The sequence below is a fragment of the Nipponia nippon genome, unplaced genomic scaffold (genome assembly GCF_047370975.1).
Source record: "Nipponia nippon isolate SJK-2023a ecotype South Korea unplaced genomic scaffold, ASM4737097v1 scaffold_16, whole genome shotgun sequence".
NCBI classification, from domain to species: Eukaryota; Metazoa; Chordata; class Aves; order Pelecaniformes; family Threskiornithidae; genus Nipponia; species Nipponia nippon.
The window spans coordinates 11,833,758-11,860,427 of NW_028262332.1; the positions used below are offsets into that span (position 1 = coordinate 11,833,758).

The 26,670-nt window shown below is 62.6% G+C and overlaps 2 protein-coding genes across 6 annotated transcripts in view; one reads left to right on the forward strand and one right to left on the reverse strand.

Moving 5' to 3' along the window:
- The window catches only part of ADGRD2 (adhesion G protein-coupled receptor D2), a 30,191-nt gene extending 28,804 nt beyond the window's left edge, over nucleotides 1-1,387 (forward strand). For all 4 annotated transcript variants that reach the window (XM_087753446.1, XM_087753445.1, XM_087753447.1 and 1 more), the window contains one exon: nucleotides 557-1,387. In XM_087753446.1, the coding sequence (XP_087609572.1) occupies nucleotides 557-564 (8 nt within the window). In that variant the 3' untranslated portion in view covers nucleotides 565-1,387. The remainder of the gene's footprint in view (nucleotides 1-556) is intronic.
- A 933-nt stretch (nucleotides 1,388-2,320) lies between these two features.
- On the reverse strand, nucleotides 2,321-26,397 carry NR5A1 (nuclear receptor subfamily 5 group A member 1). Of its 2 annotated transcripts, none has more exons than XM_087752865.1 (7): nucleotides 26,174-26,397; nucleotides 23,552-23,667; nucleotides 22,903-23,044; nucleotides 18,474-19,114; nucleotides 9,961-10,080; nucleotides 9,244-9,391; nucleotides 2,321-4,657 (listed from the first exon to the last, which is right to left on the reverse strand). In XM_087752865.1, exons 2-7 carry the CDS (start codon nucleotides 23,651-23,653, stop codon nucleotides 4,410-4,412), a joined length of 1,401 nt encoding a protein of 466 aa, XP_087608991.1. In that variant the 5' UTR covers nucleotides 23,654-23,667; nucleotides 26,174-26,397; the 3' UTR covers nucleotides 2,321-4,409. The 2 variants fall into 2 exon arrangements, with proteins under 2 accessions (XP_087608991.1, XP_087608990.1); XM_087752864.1 differs by having other exon boundaries at nucleotides 23,552-23,670.
- Nucleotides 26,398-26,670: the final 273 nt, after the last annotated feature.

Here is a 26,670-nt window from a genome sequence, read left to right on the forward strand (position 1 = left end):
GTTGTGGGCACTCAGAGAAGTGCAGACCCCTCCCGTGCCAACCCCGCTGGGCCGCCCTGCAGTGGGATTGCCGCTGCTGGCCATGCCACGGTCCTTCCCGATGGGCACAGGTACCTTATGCCCTGATGGAAGGAGGTGCAGACCGTGTGTCATCAGTGCTCTCTGCCACAGTACTGCTGGTATTTTCATTAAATCCCATTTAAACCTCATTCTTCAGTGCTCTCAGAGCTTGGCGCTGTGCACAGTGGGCTAATTACTGAGCAGGGGGAAGAAGAGGCTTCTCCTTACAGCCCCGGCCCCGTGCACGGAGCCTGCTCTGGCTCCGTGCCATAAGGACCGTATTTCAGAGACCCCTAAAGGGGCGGGGGGGGCCGTGGGATGGCAGAGCCGCAGCAGCGAAAGGCAGGGCTGGCCGTGCTCCGTCCTCCGTCCTGTGGCAGGTACAGGCCGTGCTTTCTCCCAGGGCGCTGTGGGACCCCACCGGTGCACCTGCTGCCCCGGACCCCTGCCCTCCCCTCCCTGACAGCGCCGCTGAGACGTCTCTCTTTTGCTTTAGGTTTCTGAGAAGTTTCTGGGTGACGGGCCCACAACGCCGAGGCTCTTCCAGCAGCCGGGAGGATGGCAGGTCGGAGGAGCTGGCTTCCATGCGGAGGGCTGTCCCAGCCCAGGCAGAGTTGTTAGCCCTGTGCTTCTTCCTAGCAGCATGTGCAGACAAAACCAAGGCAGGACTGGGGTAGCGTGGGGTCTCACAGGACTTCATCTGCTGCTGAAGACTGCCCTGCTCCTCTCCAGGGGCAGGCAACCAACAGGCAGGTACTCGTCACAACTCTGGCCCAGCCTGCGTGCTGGCCCGGGGGTCCCTATGGCTCGTGTAGCCTCTGCCAGGGCAGCCAAGCCTGGCCTGGTGCAGCGCTGCCGCCAGCCACCCCGCAGCACAGCCGGCAGCACGCAGTTGTGCGTGTTTGTTGTCGCTGCCAGTAGAACTTGTTGAGCTCGGGGGACCTGGAGCAGGTGGCATGGGAAAAAGCCCAGCTTTACCATGGCAGCCGTGCCTGCGCTCCTGTGCCGGCAGGGACGGCTGCCTTCCCCAGCCCCGCTGCCGGCCCGGCACACCGCTCTGCCGGGGCAGGGCTGGGGACGGGACACATAGGAAGCACATGAACTAAGGAAGACAGCGGCTGGCTTCAAGTCTTTTCTAAAGCAGCTGACTTCAATAGCATCTTCTGTGGTTTAGGACAAAAATCCTCTCTCTGCTCCTCCCGGGGCTCCCACCCGGCTGGCGTGGCCCCTCACCAGCTGGGATTATGTTTTCTCTCCCTCTGTTCTTTGCGCCCGACTCGTTCTCCTGTTACCTTCCTAGTGTTTAGAGCACATTAAACGCGTTGAGTTTTTGCTGATTATGATGACAGTAAATGCTGATTTTAAAGGCAACCTTCTCGCCTTGTTGCAGTGTATCCATGGGAATGGGCTCGTGTTCAGGCGTGGCAGCGTGCAGTGGCTTTGCACAGCTGAACGCAGGGGAGGGCAGTTTGGCCACGGTGCAGGGGACCGGGGCACTGCGCTCTCCCGTGTGCCGTCTCCCGTGTTGCGCTGCGTTCCCTGGTCTCAGCACAGCGTGTGCTGGCCAGCATGCATTTATGCGCTGTTGGGAACCGCAGCCCTAGAGCAGCCCTGTGCTGGTCAGAAGAGCGAGATGCGAGTGCGGACCGTGGCTCTGGTTATCATCGGAGGCAGCCAAGCAGCATCTCCAGCTGCTGGGATCGGGGAGAGCCAGGGCAGGGGCCACTTCCCAGCACTGAAATACTTATGGACAGGTCATCAAAGCTATCGCAGAGCTCTGTGCTTTGCTGTGGTTTTGCTCCCTGTGGCAGTGCACAGCACCCCAGGGGCTCTCGGCCATAGCGACCACCAAGGGTTTACATGAAAAATCCCATGCCTAAGCTAATTGCCCATAAACGTCAGTCGTGAGCTCACTTGCAAAACACACTCAGAGTCGCTATGGCAATTCCCAGCAGCACTTGGAACCAGATCCTGAGTCACCAATGCCTTGAATCACACCACAGCATCCACCCCCCTCCCGCAGCCATAGCGTCCCGGGCCCGCCGAAGGCAGGCAGCACTCCCAGAGAGACACCCGCGGGCACCGGGGGCTTGCTGGGGCCAAGCACCGCTCTCCTGCCGGGCCACCAGGCAGGGCATCCCATCTGCCCACGGGGAGCCGGGAGGAGGGGGTGGCCCCAACAAGGGGGGTTAGAAAGACAGTCAAAAAAGACAAAGTCTGCCTTTTTAAATGAACTGCAAAATTTATTACAGTGGTTTGCTCCTGACAAGGAAGTTGGTAACCTCCTGCCTGGGAAGGAAGGGTGGGGAGTGGGGAAGGGGAGGGATGAGAGGGAGAAAAGGATGTGAGCGACACAGAGGGAGACACTTAAGGACACTTTTCATTTTCTGAAAATGAAACATCTTTTACCTCCCAAACCATTTTCTCCAGTTCTTTAAGTTCACAAAAAGAAGAAGGTGAAACCGAACCACAGACTTCAGGAGGAAAATGCACAAACATGTTGAAAAGCAGAGACAAACATGCTCTTCTGCATCTAACAAGCTTCCATAAACCGCGCAGCTCCGGGCACAGCGTCTGCAGCTCCTCAAGGCACCGGCTCTGCGCAGAGCCGCGACGGATGACAGCCCCCTCCGAACGAGGAGCAAACACCCACCGTGGAAAACAGACCTGAACCAAGCCCTCCGCGCTGGAGGAGCCCCAGCGGGGCCAGGGGGCCCGGCCGTGGCAGGGGGGCCGTGCTGGGCTGCCCAGCGGCAGCAGCAGAGCAGGAGGAGAGGAGAGCACGGCTGAGTGAGAGAAAGCAGCAGCGAGAGTCTGGCACATCCCAGCTCGGGGGGCCGCACCCCCCCAGTGCTGCCCAGTCCTGTCTGTGAGCCCCTGTCCCGTGCTGGGAGAGGAACCAACAGCTCTTTGCTTGTGGCTTCGGCACAGCATTTGATGTCACCTTGGGACATGGCAGAGCGCGATGCGGGGGTCTGGGGGCTCGGCTTGGCCCAGCATGAAGCACAGGACAATTCTTAGTACTCCTTACCCACGTGCTTGGGCAGGTAAATGCAGGAGGGGGCTGCAAAGCCCCCCAGCTCCCCCCAGCCCCCAGGCACGTGCTGGCATGGGAGCAGCTCTGGGCTCTTTGCAGCCCGGACCTGCTGCTGCCCCACACCTGCGGTGCAGGGGCTGGACCCTGCACCTCCCTCCCGCCCGGCTGCTCTGCCAGCGTCACCTGCAAGCAGGAAAGGGGCAGGGTCCGTCCCTGGCCCCATCCGGCTCCTTGGCTCTTCTCCAGACATTGCCTGGACATGGCTGATGACTGAAGCAAGGCAGGACCCGCGCTGCCCGGGGACACCATTCTCACGCTTCGGGAACCAGCTCTGTTTGTGGTGCCAATGCCGCCTGGGCACCGTGATCTGCAAAGCTTTCCAGCTGCAGGGATGTTGTGCTGGCACCAAGGGCGCAGCAGCAGGGCCTCAGGCCCAAAGTGTCCCAAAGAGAGTCCCCTGCTCCTGGTACCAAATGTCTTAGAGCCTCTGCAGCAAAGCTTCGACATCCCAGAGACGTGCTGGCCGCAGACACCGGTGGGGTCCGGGAACTGTGGCTGCCACAAGCTGCAAAGCCACAGCTGGTGCCTCTGGCACCGGCAAGCGCTGAGAAAATGAATGTCAGCCGAGGGGTCAGCACTGCCCGTCCCTGCCTGTCCTTGCTTGGCTGGGGCAGCGGTGGGACGCAGAGCAGACAGCAACGCTGTGGGGAGCCAGGAGCGGGAACCCCAGCACGTGCACCTTGGGGTCCCGGCACGGCTGCGTGGGGATGACATCTCCAGCCCTAGTGTTCTGCTTGGCTCCTGCAGAAATCCTCTGCCTCCGTGCTGGTGCGTGAGGACACCCCGACTACTGCGAAACCACAGCCGGGGGGGCTCACCTCCCCTCTCCCCTGCCCTGTGCACGAGGGGCCCTGAGTCATGGGGCAGGGTTGGGGGGGCGATGGCTGGCAGGGGCAGCCGGAGAGGAGCATAAATAGGAGAAAAGCCGGGACAGGCTTTACCCTTCCTTCACGCTGCAGAGCCGGGTCCGGCAGGCGACAGGTCAAGCACCGGGTGTGCAGAGGAGCCGGGGGGCAGCACCGCTGATGGAGCAGTCCAGCAGCTGAGCCCACGGCCCCGCAGCCATCAGCCATCCTTACTGTGTATTAAAATAAACTATCTGGGACTTTTCCAATAGTACAGGTTAAATAGCATCACTGAGAAAGGCAGGGTGGAGGGGCAGCGTTGGCCCGCCAGCCCCGGGCGCGCGTCCTGCCCCTGCCGTGCCGCTGGCAGCGCCGGGGCTCCGCCGGGTCTGTGCTCACGGCCACGCTCAAGTCCGCTTGGCGTGCAGCATCTCGATGAGGAGGTTGTTGCAGGGCACCTCCCCGCTCAGGTGCTTGTGGTAGAGGTATTCCTCCGCCTGCATGCTCAGCGCCCGGACCTCCGCCAGCCGCAGCAGCAGCTGGCGAAACTTGTCCGTGGAGTGGGGGTAGTGGCAGACGGTGTACTCCAGCAGCGCCGCGTTGGCCTTCTCCTGAGCGTCCTTAGCCAGTGTGTGGTTCTCCAGATACTTCACATCTGCAAGGGGGGGACGGGACGGTGAAATGGTGCCAAAGCCACGTGTCTGCCCCATCCATACTGCACTGCACCAGGAGGAACCTGTGCTCCTGCATCAGCACCCCTCGTGCATGAGAATGCAGCGCAGGAGGGGTACCGTGCCCCATCCCTGCCTGGCCATGGCCTCCCCATCCCTCCCCTGCCTCCTGGGTCTCTCCCAATGCTGAAGACGGATGCCCAAACCCCCGTCAGCAGTGGAAGGGCCCACAACCCCTGCCCTTGCCACCCAGAAAGCTGCAAAGCTGAAACTTGTTACCGACTGCACCCACACACAGGGAGCTGTTGCCATCAGCCCCCTTTAATTCCTGAAGGCCGAGGAAGCGGCTGAATTAATTCCCCGATAAACCTCGTCTTTCCAATGTGGCAACAGGGCTCACCAGCCTGGAAACCCTAATCCTCTGCGCCTCGCCAGGGTCTCAGCAGCTCCCCCGTAATCCTGCTGCCGGCAGGGTAGCAGCAGGCAGTGGCACCAAGGTGCAGGCAGGCTCCAGCAGCCAAGGGGCCATCGCAGCCCCAAGGGCAGCGCTGCAGAGCCGGGGCATGCACAGCCCCAGGGCAGAGGTTGTCCCTGGGGACTATGGGTCTGTAACCGCCCTGCGAGCGCAGCCGACAGGAGGGTGACTGCAGGGACAGCCCAGGCTGGTGGCTCAGGGCTCCCCAGGCTTCTGGGGCAGCCTGAGCTGGGGTCTGCCCTCCAAGGATGCTGCCTTGGTGCTCAGGTTGCCGTGAGCGCTCCACAAATGAAGCACTGGTTTTCAAGCTGCACAACATGTTGTTGAACCGGCCCCGCACGCAGATTTCAGTGGCTGTAGGGAAACGGTGCTGTGTGTGTGCCGCCCCGTCAGCCGGCTACAGCTATACACAGCAACGGTATCTCGGCACCCGCCTGCGGGAGACCTTGCTGCAAACCCCAGCACCGAGTCCATTTGGGGCGAGCGGATTTAATAGATTTACTGTACGGCACAGAGGCACCCAGCACCACTGTGGCTGGGTAACAGCGCTGCTGGCTCTCCTGCCCACGTCCAGCAGCCACTCACGCACGGCCAAATTCAAGTCTGCATCGGCAGCCTGGATACATCCCGCCCACGGGCTGGGAAAAGGGAAATCTGGGCACGGGTTCTGGCCAAGGCGGTTGGGTGTTTGGGGTTTATTTCTGGCTTTCACCCCCAAAAAAAGAGGGGAATCAAACGTGGCTTTGACCCAGATGGGTCCCTGCTGTAGCCAAAGGGCTGAGCAGCTGTCGGGAGGGGAAAGCGTGGTGCCGGTGGTGGAGGTGGCTGAGCAGGAGGGAGCCCGCCTGCTGGGTGGGGGTGTCCATGGCTCCCCCCACCCCGGCCCCACAGGGCTCCCTCGGGGGGCCATGGCACCCAGCGCTGCTCCAGCCCAGCAAAGCGGGGAGCCCCCGGCCCGTGCTCAGGCAGAGCCCGGGGAGCGGAGGCGCAGTCGCGGCGGCTGCGGGGCCCCTGGGGAGACACGGCCTCCGGCCGTGCCCGCGGCCGGGCCGGGAGCTGCGTGGCGCCCGCACAAAGCGCTGCAGGTTGTGCCAAGATGCACTTTATCAGATCACCCTTCCCTTTTCACTCCTGTGGCACATTTGCTCCTATTGTGGCAATCTCCCTTCTACCCGGGTTGTTGTTATGAAATCTCTTTATCTGCATAAGGTTATTGTGCATGTCATTAAAAAAAAGAAGTTATATTGATAAATGTCAAATCTATCCCCTGAGTTGGCTCAACAATAGCTAGTTCTACTCGATGAACTCACCTGGTTCTCTGAAAGACCCTATTCACTGTTTAATTGAATATTTGAATAATCTTTTCATTCCTGCAAGGAATAAAGAATGTTGTCCAAATAACATTGACTCACTTCATTTAGAGACACTGCAGCAGTTGCAAAGACTGTCCTGTGACAAAGCCTCCCATCACACATACAGATATGCCTGGGATTATTTCTATGCCCTCAAGTGTTCTTCCTATTCACAGCTCCTTTTGTTTGGGAGAAGCTGCTGATAAATTGCAAACGCTTAAGGGAATGTGGGCTATAAAAGCCTCTCTTCCTCCCCTCCCCAAGAGTAGCTGCTTCATGAATGTAAGTCATGAAATCGAATGATAGGTCAATCCATTAAGGCTCTATTAAGCCCTTCTGTAGAACAAAGCTAACCTGTGCCGTCCTCATAAATATTGCTATTTTGAGAAGCCCTAATTTTAATTAAATCTCTTTACCTGCTCAGGAGAGAAATCTATTTAGAACTCAAATGGCAGCTCTTGTGAGCGGGGCTTGGCTTTGATTGTGCTGTGGCAGAGTGGTAAATGTGGAAATTCTCTTGTTAAAGGCAATTACATCCTGCACATAATACACAATCCCATCCTCTACAGCTGAGCCTGCGAAGGGCAAATTACTCCAAGTGAGCTCTGCAATATGGAGAGAAAAAGTTGGATTTGGGGCAAAATGATGTATGGGAAAACACAGCTATTTGATTCCATGCCCTTCCTGAAAGCCGCTGCTCCGGGGAAGCGGAACCGCAGCCGCAATCGGCACAGCAGCCGTGGCCACCGTGGCTGGCTGCGCTCTGGGAAGATGCTGCTCCTGCTCGCTGTGCTGTGCCACACTGTGCCGTGCCACGCTGTGCCGTGCCGAGGGGCGGCAGGGGGATGCAGGGCAGCGTGGGGTGACCGACCCTCCCGGGGCTGAGCCCACGGGGCGGCGGCCAGGGAAGATCCCAGCTCGGGGCACGAGCCCCACCACCTCCTTTATTTCCCAGCCTGGGCACTGTTTGTGCCACACCTTATCACTGCTTGAACAGCAAATTATCGTATCTAATTTCTCTGGATTTCAAAACAGCTCTAGAGGAAAAGAAAGCTGTGGGAGGAGATGCCGCAGGTGCAGGACGGGATGGCGGTGCAGCTCCCGCGCCCTGAGACACCTGCCCTGCCCGGGCCCCCGGGTGCCGGACCTGCCTGCTGACGAGGACACGTCCACAGCAAACCCGAGTCAAACCAGTGGGTCCTTCAGACCGTACTGGTCCTGACCCCAGCCCCTCAGATGGGGGAGTGGATTCCCACTGCCTGCAGCACGTCAATGCTCCCACTTAACCCATTAACCCAGTGGCAGTGCTGCTCCTGGAGCAGGCTGCCTTCTCAGCGACAATGACATGGATTGATGCAAACTCTGTCAAGCAACGAAGTACAAAAATACACAGCAGTGTCCATATGGTGCAGAGCGCAGCTCATGGCCTGCTGCACTTGGTGTTGGGGCAGGACCCCCCCCCAGATGTGACCTGTGGTGCACAAGCACAAGTGCAGACTGAGGCACTGGGACAGGGATGGGGAAGGGGTTGGGAATGGGTTGGGATGGGGATGGGGACGGGGATGGGGATGGTGCCAGGGCTGCCCCGAGCTGGGCTTGCTGTCCTGGCTCAGCACCAGCACCCGGGTGCTGCAGGGACCCAAGCATAAGTTTCCCTGGGGAAATGCCGGCTCCTGCCCTGTCTGGGTGCGTGCAATTAGCAGCGGCCATGGAGGTGTGGGAAGTGAAGCAGCCGCGGCGGCAGAGGTGTGAGCCGGGAGCACAGCAGCCAGCTGAGCCCCTCGCAGGCTCCGCTGCTGTCCTCGTGCCGGGAGGTGAGATCTCCCACTGGGACAGGGCCGAGGGGAAGGTGTCAGCACCAGTAATGAAGGTGGACGGGCACCCTGGGGTCCCCGTGGTGCTCAGCATTGCCCGTGGCCGCGTCGCCCCACCGAGGGCTGAGATTGCTCCGGTAGGACTCTGATAGGTGTCCCTGCCTCCGGGTGATGCTCGTGGGAAAAGCAGACGCATCCCTGGACGCGGTGGATGGGGAGATGCTCCCCGCAGGGGCAGCAGTGTGGCCAGGGTGGAAGCGGGGCAGGAGCAGCGCAGGATCAGGGCAGGAGCAGAGCAGGAGCGGGGCAGGAGTGGACAGAGCTGCTGTGCAACCCCAGGGACGTTGCGGGCTCTGGCAGCAGCGCCCGCGGCTCCCGCGTATTTTGTCTAGGTGAGGCAGGACCGTGTGAACCCGCTGCCTCGGCCCGACCACAGGCTCCAGGGCTGAGCCTAATCAGGAGCCACGCGCAGCCCCTGCCCCACCGCGGTGGCACAGGCCCTCTGACGCAAATCCCGGGAGATAGGGCCGTTCCCCGGCTGCTGCCTCTGTCAACACGCCTGTTTTGCTGCAGCCATATCAGCCGGTTGTTTCCCTGCCCGGTGAGACGGGCGAGTGACCAAAACAGGCTCCGCTTGGCCAGCGGGTTGGCAACGTCCCCCACGGCTGGGGGCAGAGCCCGGCCCTGCAGTGGGAGAAGTTTTGGACCCCCAACAAGCCAGGGGAGCTGGCAGGTCCCAGCCCTCGCTCCTGGCTCCTCATTAAAAGCCCCTTTGTCACCCGTCGGTGCAGCAGCCAGCATGGCTGGACCCTGGGCTGCGCGTGCTCCCTCCAGCCGTGCTCCCATCCCCTGAGACCCCGCAGCAGCACGGCCGTGACCCCCCAAGCGTGGCCGTCCCTTGTCCCAATGCCCCCCGTGGCAGCGCTCACCAAGGCTGAAGAGGATGAGGAACTTGAGGCAGACAAACTCCTGCCGGTCCACCTGGAGCGAGTGCAAGTGCAAGACGAGCTCCTGCGCCCGCAGCACCAGCGTGTTCAGGATGGAGCCGGCCTGGGCTGCGATGGTCGACATGTCCACCTGCGGGGACAGGGACGGCATCAGCCCCAGCCCCCCCCAACCCGCTGCAGGGGACACCGCGCAGAAGCCAGGCACCAGCCCACAGCACCAACCGAGAATTAGGGGCATCAAAGTGAAGGCTGATGGGTGAAACAGGAACCCTGTTTCTCCAGCACCTCTTAAAACAGAGGGGCCCTTTGCAAAGCACTGGCATTTCGGGTGCCTGTGTCTCCAAAAACTGCTCCCAGGGAGGGAAGGGGCCCCTTCTCACACCCTGTCACTGCAAGTGCAGGTGCAGCCGTTGATCTTTCTGTGAGAAACATTTTTCTCCAGAAGCAGGAGCTGGGTGGCGGGTCAGGACAGGATGGGATAAGACGGGATGGAATGGGATGGGATGGGACGGGATGGGACCTTCTGCACAAGCAGTCCCATAGCACAGCAAAAACAACCCATCCGCCCTGCACGGGGTAAGCTGCACTCAGCCAGAAGTAAGACAAAAGCCACCCCTGTGTCCCCCCTCCAACGCTGCCGCCTGGCCCCCACCACCCCAACCGCAGTGGCCGCTGCGGTCTCTGTGGGCCGGCACTCACCTCCTGGCCGGTGACGAGCAGCATGCTGTGCTCCTTGCCATGCTGCAGCTGCCGGTAGACATGGTCAAACACCAGCAGCTCGCTCCAGCAGTTCTGCAGCAGCTTCATCTGGTCGCCCACCTGAAACACAGCCAGAGCAGCGCCGCTGACACCCATCATGCCGGGGCTGGGCCAGCCACGCGCAGCCACGGGGGCTGCGTCTGCACGGGCTGGTTGCTGGCCGGCAGGAGGGGTCAGGCTGCCCCGGTCCCCACACCACCCCTCCGGCCCCCAGCGCTGCGTGTTGCGGGTGGGCTCTACGCTCCAGCCCTGCGGCAGCGATGGCTCAAACTCACCCCATCAGCTGCTACATCACATTGCCGCATTAGCAGCGGCCCTGGGCAGGACCCGCACCCATCTGTGTCTCACCCTGAGCACAACAGAAAGGGGTTTTCTACCAAACTGGCATCAGTGTCAAAAATTAACCGAATTTCACTGCTCAAGCACCCAGAAGGAGAGCAGCGAGTCCAGTCATGGCACTGTTACATAAAGGATAGGGCCTTCTGCCACCAAGATGAGCAATGCCTTGGCATGGATACGGCTTCAACATGATGTGTTGGACATGTGACAAACTCTGCGTTCCCCTAAGGCCCCCAGGTGACTTGATCTACACAGATTTGTCCGGCCCCGGGTCTGCTTTGTGCACACGTTTGCTTGCCAGCCCATCGCAGGAGCACGCAGGGAGTGCAGGGGGCATCACCTGCCTCCCTCAGGAATCCAGCTCCTCCAGATGGGACAGGCCTTTGTCCTCCAGGACTTTGTCCCTCACCCTCACAGCCTAGCAAAAGCCCTGTTTTTTTTAAGAACCTGAAACCCTCCTCACCCCAGTGCCTGCAGAGCATTTCCCAAGTCTCACACACCCATTTATACATGGAAATTGCAGCCTGACCGTGAACAAGCTCCTAGCAAGGAGATGCTGTATCTTATTAATGAAACATCAATTGCAAAGCCCTGATCTGGCTCCTGGTTCCCATATCTGCCTGTGCTGGTGTGTAACTGGGCTGGATGTGGCACCCCACTTCATCTCACTGCCGGTACCCCACGCATCACCTCCAGCCTTCCCTTCACGGCAGGTGGGAGGAGAGGATGGCAAGACTGACGCCCACAGCACTGGTTAGCGTCTATAGCAAGGATTGCAACCGCCAGCACCCTGCGGCCGGGTTACACTTGCAGGCTCATGCCCCACGCATGCCTTGTGCTGCGCTTGAACAGCACTGACCCCGTGCCCAGCAGATGTCCCAGGGGAGGCCAGCCCAGCAGCAGGGTCCCCTTGGGCGGGCAGGGAGAGCTGGAGCTGCACCCCCAGCAAGGGGGATCCCAGCCTGGAGGAGAGGAGACGGGCCAGGCAGCTGCACAGAGCCAGCTTTGAAGCAGCTCAGCATGTTTCGGTGGCACTTGCTGGCTCTTATCAGCATGGGTTTTCCCCCACCAGGCACAACCTCCCCGAACCACACACAAATCTTTAACAAAATGACCGCTGGCCCTGTCCTGGCACTGAGGCGGGAGGGAACGTGCGGCTGCTGCACAAAGGCCCTGTGTCTCCAGGCAGCCCCTCTGGATACTTTAAAATGAAAGAAGACAGTGCCCGTCCTTGCCTCCCTGCCATGGATGGCAGGTTTTGGGGCGGGCACAGAGCACGGCCGCGGGGGAGCCGCTGGCTACGAGGCATCGCTGCGCCCTGCAGCTGCCAGGTCGGCCCCTGCCCACACACCAACACATGCGTGATCATGTGCACATTTGCACATGTGCTGGTGTGTACGTGCAGGCACAGGTATAAGCGTGCACAGCTATGCTTTCAAAGAAATGCCTGCAAATGCCCCTGGTAAAAAGCTCAACCCAGGACTCAAACTGCAAGGGGCTCCAAAGGTCTCGTAGGAAAGCCGGTGGGCTGCAGGCAGCACCAGTGACGGGCAGGATGAGCTGCTGGAGCCAACAGCTATGTTCGGAAAAATGAAGAGCCATGCCAGGCCCCCATGGCTGGATGCGGGGGTGCTGCCAGCCCGGGCCGGGGAGCAGGCAGGAGGCACACCGCTCAGCTGCCTTCCCCACCGCCCCACCGAGAACCACCGTGGGTCACCAGCTTCGTCCCCGTGTTGCTGCACTCTGCAGGACCCCAATTCCTTTCTGCAAAGAGCTGAACCCCCATCCTGCCCAGAGCCCCCTTCTCCTGCAAGGCTGGCGTAGGGAAAGGGCCGGGGATTATCAGCAATACTTCCCTGCAGAGCAAATTCAGCGCCAGCAGAAGAGCTCTGCAGTGCCATTGTGCTCGCTGCCTTTAATAGAAGGAAGACAGATGCAGTATCACAGGACTGGATAATACCCTCGTTTTGCTGAAGAGGCTGCAATAAACCAGTGCTGGGAGACTGCAAAAGGAATAGAAGTCAGATGAGAAAGAGCTTTATGGTCTCGGAACCCGGCACTCCCTGCGAGCGGCTGGGATTTGTTCTCAAGTGCAGTGGGTGGTCAGACCTGGACGCGCAGCAGCACGGGGAGGGAGGTGCGGCACAGAAAGCAGTGCCGGCGGCCTGCCCGATGCGTGAAACCTGCCTGCAGCGAGGTGCAGTGGGTGCAATGGGGCTGCCAAGGCTGGGCTCGCCACCACATCGCCCGGGCTGGTGAAGAAGCCACGGTACACGGCCCAGCCGTTCAGACCAGGAGGCTTCTGTTCAGCTGCTGAACAAAGAACTGGGGAAAAGCTCATTCTGCATCAAAACAAAATAGAGATTTTCTGCATTCCTGATGACCTCCGCCCCAAGGCGAGTGGCTGGCTGTAACTGCGGCCAGCCCTCGCAGGGAGCTGGGCTCTCGGCACAGCAGCATGCTGCCAGCCCAGCCGCACGCTCCCGGCCGGTGCCGAGCTCCTCCGCTCCGGCTGAGTTGCGGCGTTGTTTTGGAAGCTCCTTCCTGTGCCTCATTCCTGAGCAGGACGACCTCTGGAAGGGACAGACTGAAGGTTTTGCTCTGAAAATGGTTTAAAAAAACTCCAGTTTTTCCAAAAGGAAGCATTTCAACAATTTTGAAATCTTCTTTTCTTCCTTTAAAAATGACTAATCAGCTTCTTCCTAACTCCACAGACAGGTTCAGCTCCCTCAGAAGAGCACCTCCCCGAATCCCATCAGCGGCACATTTTGCCCTGTGCGCCTGTGGCACAGCCGTTCCCCTGCCGGCACGCTCCGGTGTGCCATCGCCTTCCCTGGGAGCACCGCTGCACGCCAGAGCCATGCGGCCACAGCATGGGGGGATGTGGCTGGGAGTGTGACTGGGTGGGCTGGGGGCTCTGGGGGCCAGGTAGGGCTCAGGGACGTCTCCAGGGACCCCAGCCCTGCCCGTGCCCGAGCACCAAGCTGGGTGTCCCCGTGCCGCGGGCTGGGGCAGCAGTGGGCATCCCCGCATGGCCCTGCTCCAGCAGTGTGGCTCCGCTCCGAGGGGGCTCCTGGCTGGAGATCACCTCCCTGCGCCCAGCGCCAGCCTGGCCTCCCAGGAGGAGGGGGCTGCTAATGGACGGCCACTCAGAGTCAATCAATCCTCCCGGCAAGGCGGCATGCATGCACGCTCGCCTTTAAAAGTTAAGCAAAGGATCTTCCTCTTTTAATGTCAAGGCTTTTCAACAGAGTGCTTTATCAAGGACCTGATGCAAGCTGTCTTTAAGAGGCGATTTTTTTTTTTAAAAGCAAGCATTTAACCCATTCACAAGACATGGCAGCAAAACGCTCCCCACACAGGGCGAGCACTGCCCTGTCACCTGGCTGCCGAAAGTGCCTTGCTGCTGAAGGCCTGCAGCCCACAGAAAAATCCATTCCCCTGCGACAAACGGGCTCGGACCGAGGGCCGGAGGGGAGGCAGGGCGTGCAGAGGCAGAGACGGTGCTGCCTGGGCATGGGGCTGCAGGACCCACATGCAGATGTGCCACATGAGAGCCTTAAACCTCCTGTGACCCTCCCTGTGGGTTTGTAGGCAGGAGGGGAGGAGGCCCCTGGGAGTGTTGGGTCTCCCCAGAATGTGCCCAGGCCACCCCAGCATCCCGGAGTCAAACCCCCATGGGGATGGTGCAGCCCTGCTGCGCTCGCTGCTCCCTGCACGGCTGGTCCAGGGCATCCCCCACCTCGGGTACCACCATCCGCCCTTGAACATCTCTGCAGCGTTATGAAGCAGTGACCCATCAACACCCCCGCTTTGCTCGGAAGCCCTGAGCGGGTGCCAGGACATCGATCCCCAGCCTCTCCCCACCCGGCTTCAGCACGCCACGGGCACGAGGAGTGCTCGGATGTCCCCGACCTGCCTTCACCCCCAGGGATGCTCTCCGGGCCTCCTCCCAGATCACTGGTGCAGGATTTGCCCCAGCAGCTTCCACACAGGTGCACAGCACACACCAGCGCCCCCAGCCACAGCCTGGGCAATTACTGGGTGCGAGCAGGACCCATCACCTTGGCTACCGAGAAGTGTGAAAGTGGATTACCATCTGCCAGCCACCCGCGACTGAAACCCCACACGAGTCTAAGGTGTTAATGGTCAATGCAGGTCCCCATCCCCCTGCCCAGATACCACTGCAATGGGCATCTTAAAGCAAAAAACTACCAAGATCAGTGCAGCAGGGCCAGCAGCGCCCAGTCTGCCGCTCCCCCTCGCAGAGCACGCCGCCGGGGCCCAGGCTACTGCTTATTGCTGGTGCTCGCAGGCAGCCGGCTGCAAGGCTGCGTGGGCATCGTGGCTCTGCATGTGCGCCCCAGGAGCGAGGGCAGGGCTGTGCCAGCCGGGCCGCCCGCAGGCAAGGAAAGCCGTCGCATTTCCCCCAGTGCATAGGATGCTAAACATTGCTGCAGCATCCACGACCAGAAGGAGATTTTAAATCTGCCAAAAACGCTCTGGCTGTTGGCCAGGAGATGGGGTCAAGATGACCCACGCATGCTAAAGGCAGAGAAGCAACTGACTACAAATAGGCTTTGTCATGGCTCCGAGCTCTCTAACGAGAAGTGAGGGAGAGCAGCCCAGCAGAGAGACCCAGAGACCCTCAGGAACCCCTCGGCCCATGGTGGGAATGGCGCTGCCCTCAGCATCGTCGTCCCCCTGCCGCTGGTGCTCGCCCGTGGTTGGGAGGGTGGTTTGCCCCGGCCCCAGGGCCAGGAGGGGCTGAGGAGGGGACCGGCATCAACCCACCTCCCTGCGGCCGCGCCGTGCCCCTCCACTGGCGGCAGGGACCCCCAGCCCAGCCCAGCCTTCGGGCTGAAACCGCAGCAATTTGTTTAACATTCCTGGCTGCTCATCCCAATCTAAAGGTCACTGCACCTCTGCGTGCACAATATTTATATGTACATATGGCAGCAACACCTATATAAACCAGGCTGTGCAAGATACGTGTATATAAACCAAACCAAAACCAGACCCGATGTGAGTGCGCAAGTGTGCGTGCCTATGCACATTTCTCTGTCTGTCTCTCTCCATATATATATAAAAAAATTACATCTGAAAGGACAAAGTTGCCTGAGACTCATGACCCAACAAAATATATTTCACCCCCAGCCCATATTTTTCTTCCTGAAGAGATGCTGCAAATCTTCCCTCAGTCCTGACACATCTCATCTAGACTCAGTTAAAGTTCGTATTTATGGGCGTCAGCGCTGACCTCTTCCACCTCCGCCCGCGCGGCCTCGCGCCACGGCTGCCTGGCCGGCCCTCGATAAACAAGCGGGCCCCCAAATCCCCCTCTGCCGCGCAGCATTATTAGTCTTGCCTCCGAAGGCCAGCGCAGTCCGTAATTCTCTGCCTGGTGACACGAGATGAACACTGCGACATCAGTCTCCCGGGCGGATTGGCATGGGGACCCTCGTTTGTCAGTGGCAGACTGACAGAATTACTGGCCCTTAAATGAAACGATATATCTGGGAAGTTAAATCTGTTTTCAATCTGACTGCCCCGCGCCTGTGGGCAGACGTGGCGTGTGAGCCGATGTCAAGAGGCCATTAGCCCGTCTCCTCCCGCCTTCCCTGGGTGCAGCGGTGGAGCTGGGGGGGGGCTCTCCCCAAGGGCCCCCACCCTGGCCACCCCGCCAGGAAGAGACAGCAAAGCGCCCGGTCTGCTGCTGCCCCTCGCCGGGCTGCTAGTGTGGGAACGGGAATGGGGATGGGAACAAGACCTGCCAGCTCCAGGCGGGACCTGCTCTCGGCTCTCCCTGGACAGGGAGCAAAGGCTCGTCCTGGCCAGGTGTGAGCCAGCGGGTCCCCGTGCCCCCGAGGGTTTGCTCCCTCCTCTCCAGGCTCCCTGCGAGGCCCGGGGAAGAAGCCAGCTCTCTGCAAAACAGCCCTGCAGCAGGAGCACAGGGGTGCTGGGAGTGTTCAGGCAGGGGACGTCGTGCATGGGGGCATCTGCCTGCACCCTCTCCCCAACCGCCTGCAGCCCTCCCCGCTTGGCACCAGCCCGGTGTGATGCCCTGGAGCGATGTCCCAGCACGCCGCCCTTCCAGCCTGGATCCCTGCACTGGCCTTGGCCAACAGCCCTTCCCCGGCTGGGGATGGTGACCGTCGCCTTCATGCAGATGTTCCCAGGGGATGGAGAGGGCTGCTGGCATCCTCTACTCCGAGGAGCGCTGAGCACCCAGCAGGGACTGCCTGCATGATGGCCATCGATCTCCGAGATCACGATTTTACTCTGTGCTAGTGGGCTTTAGGGTAAAGCCATAAACTCTGCACTAGCAGGAGTTCATTTACCGCCCCAGCAGCTGTTTGCTTTTATGTGCCGGCAGGAGCAGGAATGGGGTTTCAGGAGCTGCAGACCTACTCCTGCTTCCCAACGGCTTCTCTCCGCGTGCCCAAGGGAAAGCGACCGCCCAACGCCAGGGAGGACGCGCTGTGCCGGATGGGCGGCGGGCAGCCCCGGCACCGTCCTGGGGGACACACACAGAGCGGCCCGGGCACCACAGCCCCATGCCAGAGGCTCAGAGGGAGCCAAGGCCAGCGACAACCAGCTTTCTCACGCTCCCTCTGGAGTCAGGGTGGGACGTGGCGTCCTGCAGTCCCTGGCTGGAAATCTGCCGCGCGCTCACTGCATGGACAAAACCAAAAGGCACAAGCCCCCGGGGTGGTGGTGATGGACAGTGATGCCCAGCCGAGCTCCCTTCCCTGGGGCACCGTGTCCCGTGTCCAGGGCACGGTGGGGGATGTGCCCCGCTCCCGGCAGGACGCCGGTGGCCCTGCCCAGGTGAGGCATCTGGCATTGCCGTCCCCCCCAGAGCCCCACGGGAGGAGCCGACGTGGATTCACACGGAAACAGCCTATTTTGGTGGCGCAATCAGGCTGACAATGGAGTTACAAGGCTATGCGGCAATGCAGCCGCGAGCTGAATTTACACTGTTTACAATATCTCCTGTAAAACAACAACCACCCTGTTCCCAAAATCCAGGCTGGACACTGATATGATTGAAACAAGCCCGACCCACCCCCACAATGCCGTTTCCTGACACTGTTCTGGCAGCTGGGGGCTATTTTGAGCCACGAGGCTCTGCCACGCTCGGCCCCATGGCACTCTGCAGGGTGGGCACGGGGAAGAGCCTGGCCCTGTCCCAGGGCGCGGTCCCCACAGCACTGCGGGGGAAGGTGATTTTGGCCAGAGCCGGCTAGCACAGCCTCACACTCAGAGCACGGGAAGGCACCTGGGTCTCCCAGCCACACTGGGACGTGGCTCTCTGGGTTTTGGCCACATTGCAAAATTTTCTCTCCCATTTTTGCAGTGGTTTAGTATCTTAGGTCAGCCCAGAACACAAACAGAAAACGTCTGACAGCTTGGCAAGGTTTGCAGGATGGCAGAGGCTGCCCCACCCCTGCTAATCCACCCCTTGGCCCCAGTAAGTATTTGGGGGGATTTGCTAGATGGGACGGCCCGGCGGGATGGGGGTCAGCACCATGTCCCCCGGCCAGGCACACTCGCAGACTGCCGGCAGCAGAAGTGGCTCCAGAGGAGGCTTGGTGGTGTCCCCCGCCCCGGCCAGCCCTGCCCTGCCTGCCTGGTGCTAACAGGCACCCACCTGACAGCATCGATTTTCCTCCTAAAGGCGGAGGAGAGAATTGTATCAACTATAATTCCTCAACGTTACATTTTTCAATTATATCTTGAGCTTGACACCGCAGTCACTCTGCCGACGATTGCCTCCACACCTGCCCCCGCGGTGATGAATCTGAAATCATTAGCCCCACAGCGGCAGCAGGGACCACTCCGGTGTTGCAGCCGGACCGCAGTGCCTCCAGTGCTGCCGCGTGGGCAGCCGGGAGCGGGACAGGGATGCACCAGTTCGTCTACAGCACTGGTGACCCCAGGCTCGTGCCCACAGTGTTGCCCCATCCTCACAGCGTTTCAGCTCCAATCCTGCTCATTACAGCATGCTGTCCATTACAGCATCCCATCCTCACAGCATTTCAGCCCCAATCCTACCTGGCCTCCTGCCACCCGCCCCGTGCAGCATCCCTCCCCCCCGCCCAAGCTCCTACCTCCAGCTCCTTGAAGAAGATGCAGCTCCGTGCCCACTCCACGATGGATAGGAGGGTCTGGTCGGCCATCTTGCACATGAGGCCAAAGGTGCTGAGCTTCTCGTGCCGGCCTTTGCCTTGCTCTTGCTGCAGGCAGGCCAGTATCCGCGCCTTCACCTGGGCCTCATCGGGCTCCAGCTGCAGCAGCTTCAGGATGACCTCGGGGATGTCGGGGGGGGAGCTGCTGGGGTAGGTCTCTGGGTACACGTAGGCGGGCACGGACTCGTGGGCGTTTGTGTAGTGGTCCGGGTACTCGGACTTGATGGTGCGGTTGGGGAAGGAGGGGTAGTGGTAGCTGGTGAGCGGCGCGTGGCTGGGCACAGTCATTCCCAGGGATGGCGTCCCGTAGGGGCTGCGCTCATAGTCGACAGGCGTCAGGGCGGCAGGGTTGGGTGGCAAGGTCTTGGACATGGCGTGGATGCTGTGGATGGTGGAGGACAGGCTGTAGTCGTTCTGCACCGGGGACATGATCTGAGGCACGGTCTCCAGCTTGAAGCCGTTGGCACGGATCAGAGCTTTCTTCTGCTGCTTTAAGGCACGGTCCCGCTTGTACATGGGTCCAAACTTGTTCCTCCCTCCGCGCATCCGGTCGGCACGCACCGCTGGGGGCAGAGAGCGGGCAGAGGCTGCAGTGAACCCGTGTGGAGGGAGACCAGCACTTCCACGCAGCGAGGAGAAAATGATGGGGGGGATTTGGTGGCCAAAGGGAGCTGGGGGGCACCGGGGAGACCTTTCCAGAGAGCCGCTGGCAGGACTGTGCTGCTCCAGCCCAGCCGTGCGCACCAGGGGCATGGCGTGGCAGGTTCGGGTGCCTGGCCCCGGCTCTTGCCTTGCTGGTGTCAACCTCAGAGCCTCTGGGAATTGCGGGAAAGGAAGAGACATTTGGCTTTAACTATAAAAAGGGCTGGGGGATAAAGCAGCTTGCATCCCTCACGGGTTGGGGGGACAGCCTGTGAAGCCCAGGCAGATGAGGGGGCTCGACACCCACTTTCACTTTTACGACCCCTGACTCTGGACCAGCCCCAGGATTTCCTTGTTTCTGCAGAGCCTGGGACCCCACAGCCCTCTCAGACCCTGGTTCACCTGCATCCAGGCTGCTCATGCTTCTTTTCTGCAAATCTCTGCCCCTTTCACAGGCAGCACGGCTGGCAGCCCCAGCCGGGCACACTGCACCCCGCGGCAGGGCTGCGATGGCTTTCAGGCAGGAGGCTGCCCATCCCTGCCGCGTATCACCTACGGCCAAGGGGCTCTGCTGGAGCATCCCACTGGCGGAGTCGCTCTGACGGCCCCATCGCAATCTCCCGGCTGTAGCAAAGCAGATGCTCCCTCCAAACCCCAAAAGAAAACCAAGAATGTGTCAGCACACGAGGGAGCAGGTGCTTCTCTGCAGCAGGAGCTCATCCCTCCGCACCGCCCCGCCGCGCTCCCAGGGGCTGCTGCCCCGGCCCACCCTTGGAAGAGCCTCAGCTCGCTGGAAGCTGGGAGCTGGACGGCAGTGCAGAGCGATGGAGGAGAGCGCGCCAGCGAGCACGGCCCACAGACTTAGCATCAAAGGGAAAAAAAGTCTGCTAGTTTGCATCCCCGCTGACAGCAGGCAGGTCTTGCTTTTGTGTCTCAGCTGTTACCTCTGCCTCTCTTTCGCCTACTTATCCTGCGGCCGCTGGAAGCGTGGCCAGCCCCCCCGGAGAGCCAGGACACCTCCCAGACTCTCCAGGCAGGCTGGAAAAGCGGGAGCATTGGCCGGGAGCAGCAGCATTTCCAGGGCAAGCAGGAATGTGCTCCCAGGGGAGCCGCCCCGCGCTTCCTCCCTCATTCTTTATTCATGAAAACAGCATCTCGCTGGGAGCAGGGCGGCCAGAGGCATCCTCCGAGGCCCCCCCCCGAAAGCCTGCCCGCAGGCCTCTGGGCAACAGACAGCTGCCCCGGGGCAGTTCCTGACTCCGGGGGTACAAGGGAGATGGCCGCAGTCAGTGCATGTGCGTACCCCTGCCAGGATCCCCCGCGGGCAGACCCCCGCGCGCAGCCCAAGCTGGCACCAGCGGGGCTGGCAGCCCCGGCTGCACACCCCGGCGATGCCAGGGCACACCGAAAGCCCAAATCTCCCACCTGCTTCAAGTAATGTGTTTCCACCACCGCTCGAGGCCGGGCCCAGTGATGCCCAGGGATCACATCCCAGGCAGACCCCTGTGACCCTGGGCAAGGGTGCACAGGCAGGGACCCCGCTGGTGCTGCCTGCACCCCCCCACAGTGAGAGGTGCTCGCAGCCTGGTCTCACAAACCCTCCGCAGGCGACCGCTAGTACACCTCCTTCCCTCTCCCAGCAAGACACAAAGGGAGAAGGGGCCTTTTAATTCCCTCCTGCTCCACTTTTCCTGCCGTTTGTGCCTCACTTGGGATCGGGAACAACTTGCCGTTTGCCGCGTCCCAGCTGGCTGCCGGGAAGGAACCGAGGCACCCCGACCTCCAGGGCAAGGGAGCCCAAGCGGAGCCACCCAGGAAGCGCCTGCACCCCCGGCACCCCCCAACAAAACCATCCGCAGGCGGCCCCCGAGCCACGCACCCAGGGTGCGGCCACCGGCACGGCAGCAGGCGCGAGCACCCAGCGGCTCCCCTTCCCGCTCCCTCTGCCTCGCCTGCCCTCGCCCCCGCGCAGAGCCCCGGGGGGGTGGGCTGCCCGCCAAGCTCTGCATCCCCTTGCCCTGGGCAGGGGCACGGGGGGTGCCCGGGGGTGCCTGGCGGTGCCCGGGGCTGCGGGCAGGCTTGGGCCAGGGCTGTGCTGCTCTCCCGGGCCAGGCTTCGCTGCAGCATCCCTTCAGGCACTTCAAGGGGGCCTGTCTCAACACTCTGTCCCCAAAATCATCATCTCGGGCTTGCTTTTGTCCTGTGGAGCTGGAGGCTCACCTTCAAAGCGTCACCTCAGATTCCCTGCCCAAAAATAGTAGGAACTGAGGAAAGGTGGGCTCCGGTTTTTACCACAAAAAATGATGGTCCCACGGGAACGTCACCCTCCGCTGGGTGATTCCCCCCCGGCTGCGGGACTCTGCTGAGGAGCTAACAGCAGGAAAACAAATAAAAAATCCCAGCCGCTGCCCTCACAGGTTATGGGACCAAACGAGCTCCCCAGCGAACAAAAGCTGCTGAAAACGGCTGGTGAGCCGGCGCCTGTCCCCCCCAAGCAGCCCAAGTGCTGCCCCTGCCTGACTGCCCCTGGAGCCCCCAGCCCCTGCCCAGCGCCCAAACTCTCCTGCAGCACCGGTCAAAACTGCCAGAGTGTCTGTGGATAGATTCGGGGCACCAGTAACTCCAGTCCAGGAAGGAGAGTGAAACTGGGATCTGTTTGGAGCCGGGGCTGGAAGCCGGCCCACACCAGGAGTTTGCAGGGGCTGATTTTGCAGCTTGATGTTTTGTCTTACTCCTGCGCCTCTGCTCGCAGGCTCTCATCCCGCTCCTGGGAGCGAGCGGCCGCTGCGTGGGTACGCGCAGGACGCTGATTAACCCGCACTCTGCCCCGAGCTCCCGGGTGGGCGAAGCCCCGCGCAGCGAGCGCGGCCAGGCGAGGGGTCTCAGCCCCACCGGCGCGTCTGGCCGCTTTCATCCGCTGCAAAATGTAAACGATTTCAGGGGAGAGGAGGTGGGGGGGCGGCTGATTTGGGGCGGGGGTCTCCTTTCTGCATCTGCTTTTGCTTTGCAGTCGCTCGCCGGCGATCCATCCCCCCGAATGTATTTTGTTGGCCCGTGCTAAGTGTTGCAGAAACCACAACACACGGCTTGGGGATGTTGGGGCTCGACTCCGATGTCTCAGTCGGGATTGGCTTCTCTGACAGGAGCGAGGTGGCGGCTGTGGGGGATGGAATTGCACTCCCCGAGAATCAGAGGAGAAATCTGTTCTACTACATGTCACGAAGAGGAAAAATATAATTCGTGGTGGGTCTGCAGCAGTTTTATTACGAGCCCCATAATTCTAACGTTTTCCTTAAGTCTTGGCTTCTGGAATTATGTGCTTAAGGAAAACAATAATTTCTACGCTATTTCCCAAACGTTCTGCCAGCAAAGAAAATCCTGGAAAGTTGAAGCCGCAGCAGCCAAAAACCCCCGGGGAAATAAAACAAAAACGAAAAAAGGAAAAGCAGGAGGCGACGCGAAAAAACGAATTTTTTTTTAACTTGGGAGGGAAAAACGGAATCGAAGCGGCCGCGGGAATTACCGGCCCCGGGACGCGGCGGCGGCGGACAGCGCGGCCGCCGCGGGGGAACCGCGCAGCCCCGCGCAGCCCCGGCCCCTCCGCGCCCGCGGAGCCGTGCCGTGCCGCGGGCAGCCGGCCGAGCCGGGCCGAGCCGGGCCGAGCCGAGCCGAGCCGAGCCGAGCCGAGCCGAGCCGGGCCGGGCCCTACCTTCCAGGCGCATCCCGACGGTGAGGCACTTCTGGAAGCGGCAGTAGGGGCAGCGCTTGCGCTGGGTCTTGTCGATCTTGCAGTTCTGGCTCTCGGTGCAGGTGTAGTGCTTGTTGTTCTGCACCGTCCGCTTGAAGAAACCCTGCGGCGGCGGGCGGCGGCGATGCGGCGGGCACCGGCACCCGTACGGGCATCCCGGCATCCCGGCACCGGCATCGACAACCCGGCACCGGCATCCCGGCACCGGCACCCCGTCCCCGCGTCCCGCTTCCGACGGAGGCTCCCGCCCCGCCGCCCCCCGCCGCGGCCGCGCTCCCGTCCCGCCGCCGAGCGCGAATCCGTCGCTAACGAAAACGGGCGAGGAGCGGCCCGCGGCCGGCCCCGCTGCCCCGGCCCCTGCAGAGCCCCCTCCCCGCTCCCCGCACAGCCCCGGCCCCCTCTCCCCCGTGCAGCGCTCCCCGCACAGCCCCGCTCCCCGCACCCACCGCTCCCCGCACAGCCCCGCTCCCCGCAGAGCCCCGGCTGTAGCTCCCGCACCGCCCCGCTCCCCGCACCGCCCCGGCCGCCTTTCCCCGCTCCCCGCAGGCGCCGGCCCCCGCACAGCCCCGGCCCCGTTGCCCCGGCCCCGCACGCCCCGGCCGGCTCCTACCTTGCAGCTCTCGCAGGTGAGCAGCCCGTAGTGGTACCCGGAGACCTTGTCCCCGCAGACCGGACAGAGCTCGTCCAGGTCCTCATCATAGGAATAGTCCATCCCCTCCAGCGGCCCTGCTGCGGGACGAGCCAGCGGGTCAGCGGGACGGGACGGGGCGGGCGGGGACTGGGACGGGGACGGCGGCCCCCAGCCCCTGCGCTGGGTGCGGAGCGGGAGCGCGGCGCGGCGGAGACCGAGCGGCAGGTGCCGGAGCCGGAGCCCTTTATAGCGCCTGGAAGAGCATCTCCATGTTGGTGCGGGCGAGCGGCCAGCCCCCCGGGGGCTGGGGAACCTCCTCTGGGGAGAGCGGGCGGCTCACGGCGCCGGGGACGCGGGGTGGGGGCGGAGGGACCTGCCAGCCCCGGGGCCGCGGGGACGGGGCCGCGCTCTGCCCCGCTGCCGGCCCCCGCCACCGCAGGCCCCGGCGGGCAGCGGGCAGCGGGCGGCGGGCACCGCACCCCGGGCCGGCGGCTGCGGGCGGCGGAGGGGGCGCTGGGGCGGGGGGCAGGAGCGGCCCCCGAGGGCAGCGCTGCGGGCCGCAGCTCCCGCCGCCGCAGCTCCCGCCGCCGCCCCCGGGCGGGGGGAAGCCTCGGCAGCGCCGGGCTGCGGCCCTGGGGAGCCCAGGGGCCGGAGGGGCTCGGGGCGCCTCGCCGCGGGCCGGGGGCCGGGACCCTCCCCGCTCCCCCCGGGCTGGTGGAGCTGCCCCGGGCCCTCCGCGGGGAACGACGAGCCCCCCACCTCCCCGGGCGTCCGGCCTGCCCGCGGCTGGACCAGCCTGCGAACCAGCAGCCCCGGGGGCTGGAGCACAGTTAAACGTGTCTGAGCAAGAGGAACGCCCTGCAGCCAGCCCCGCTCAGCGCAGAGCCCCCGGGCTCCCGGGCCCTGCCAGATCCAGCCCTGTTACCCTGCACCAGGCGGCCCTGCCAGCCGCCGGCTGCGGGGAGGTGCTCACAGCGCCCGGGGAAAGCGGCGTGAGGAGCAGCGGGGTGTGCGGCACCTCTGGACACCTCCTCTGGGACCACTCCTAACGAGGTGACGGTTTGGACCTAGCGCCGGCCACCTCGCGTGGAGCAGCCACTGCCAACAGTGTCCTGGCGCGCCTGTCCGACAGCCGTTGTTCGCCGGCTGTATTTAATTCATTGCTTCACATTCAGGGATTCTTAATGAAACGTTCCATGACACCAGCAGAGCGGCACAGGAGCTCCCGGCACGTCCTGCTCACCGGGACGCTCCCAGGCCGGCTGGCCACACGCCACAGCCCAGGCACTTGGCCACGGGGAGCTCGAGGCTCCAGCTCTGAGCCGGGCGCTGCAGCTCAACCCGTCCCGTCAGGGCCGGCCCGCTGGGTCAGGAGACCCTTCGTGGCTGGTGCAGAGGCACAGCCCGTCCCGGTGTGGGCAGGAGCCGGCTGCCTGCACGGCTCCCAGGCAGGGAGCTCTGATTCGAGGTGGTTTGACACCCCAGGGAGCTGCAGGGAGGGCAGTGGTAGGGGGGCCCCGAGGCTGCGGGCGCCTGGAGCTCCTGCCCGGCTGGGCGCTGTGCTGCCGGCAGCGCCCTGCGAAGAGGAGCCGTGGCCGTGGGCCCTGCATGGCTCATCCCGCACGGCTCGCCCCAGACGGCTAATCCCATGCAGTTCATCCCGCACGGCTCATCCTACACATCTCAACCCGCACAGCTGATCCCAGACAGCTTGTGCCGCACGGCTCATCGCACACAGCTCATCCCAGCCGGCTCATCCCACCCGGCTCGCCCCACACGCCCGCCGCTGCCCAGGGGTGCGGTGGGTAGGAAGTGGCGCTGGCAGGGAGAGCGGCAAACAGGAAACGGGCTCGGCGGAGCATCGCTCCAGAGCCACCAGGAATCGAGCCCAGGCTAAGAATAGCAGCCGAGCAGCCCCCGGTGTGGGTCAGCCGCCGTTTGGCCGGGAAGGAGCGCTCCCACCGCCGGCAGAGCCCCTTGGCCACGGGCCCCGCACTCGCTGCGAGCTCCTGGGGGAGCTGCCGGGCAGCTGCGGAGCGGGACCTGCCATCCGGGAAGAGGAGCTCAGGAGGGGCCATGGGTCAGAATAGCCGAGCAAACACCACAAGGAACAAAAGCAACACAGAGCCAAGGGCTGTGGCGCCCGCCAGCGTGAGATGGGGAAGGGACGTGGGCTCAGCCAGCTGCGGACACGGAGGGGTCCTGGCCGCCTCCCGCGCCTGCTCCAGGGTGGAGGGGCTGCCTGCGCTCCCCCGGGTAACGCAGCACTGGGGTGACCAGGGACCCCCAGCCACCACTGGCTGGGCTCCCAGAGCCTCTCGGCAGCCAGATCTGTCATTTCTGGGCAGCAGCATGGCCGAGGGGCCAAGGCTACGGTGAGGCCTCACTCTGCTGCCCGCGCTGAGCAGAGCCTCCATCCCCACGCCTGCTGATGGGGACGGGACGGGAAGGAGAGGCCCACGCACAGCTCCCGCTTCCTTGCCAAGCCCTGCTGTGTGCCCAGCTCCAGCCTTGGCTACTGCCGTGCTGGGAAATGGCGGCAACGGGTGGGAGATGGGCGGGATGGGGGGACCGCAGTTCTCCCCACGGCCACGTACTCACCACGAGGCGGCTGTGTGCCCCTCTGTGCGTGGGGCCAGCACGGCAGGAGAGCCTTGTTCGCGCCGCTGGCCGGGAGCTGCCGCCTGAGGAGCCTCCGTGGGGTGCTGGGCACCGCTGCCCCGTCCGCAGCGGGCTGGGGGATTTATGGGACCTGTGTCCACCAGGAAGGCGTCGGGGCTCTGGCTGCGCACACGCCGCCCCAGGCAGGACACCGGCCAATCTCCTCCCCGTGGGGGCCAGGCTCAGCTGGGATGGACCCACTTCGGTGCCTTATTGGCTTCTGTGGCCACGTGACCACGCTGAAAAACATCATAATTAAGCTACAAAAAGCTGCCCATAAACTAGCATTAGAAAGTGACAGCGGAGATAAGTGGGACCCCCGCGGCAGATAACGCGCCAGGGGAGAGAGACCCCGCAGGGAGGCGGGGGGCACCGGCGGGCAGCAGCGAGCGTGCCAGCACCCACGGCCATGCTGATTTACGGCCCGGGGCAGGAGG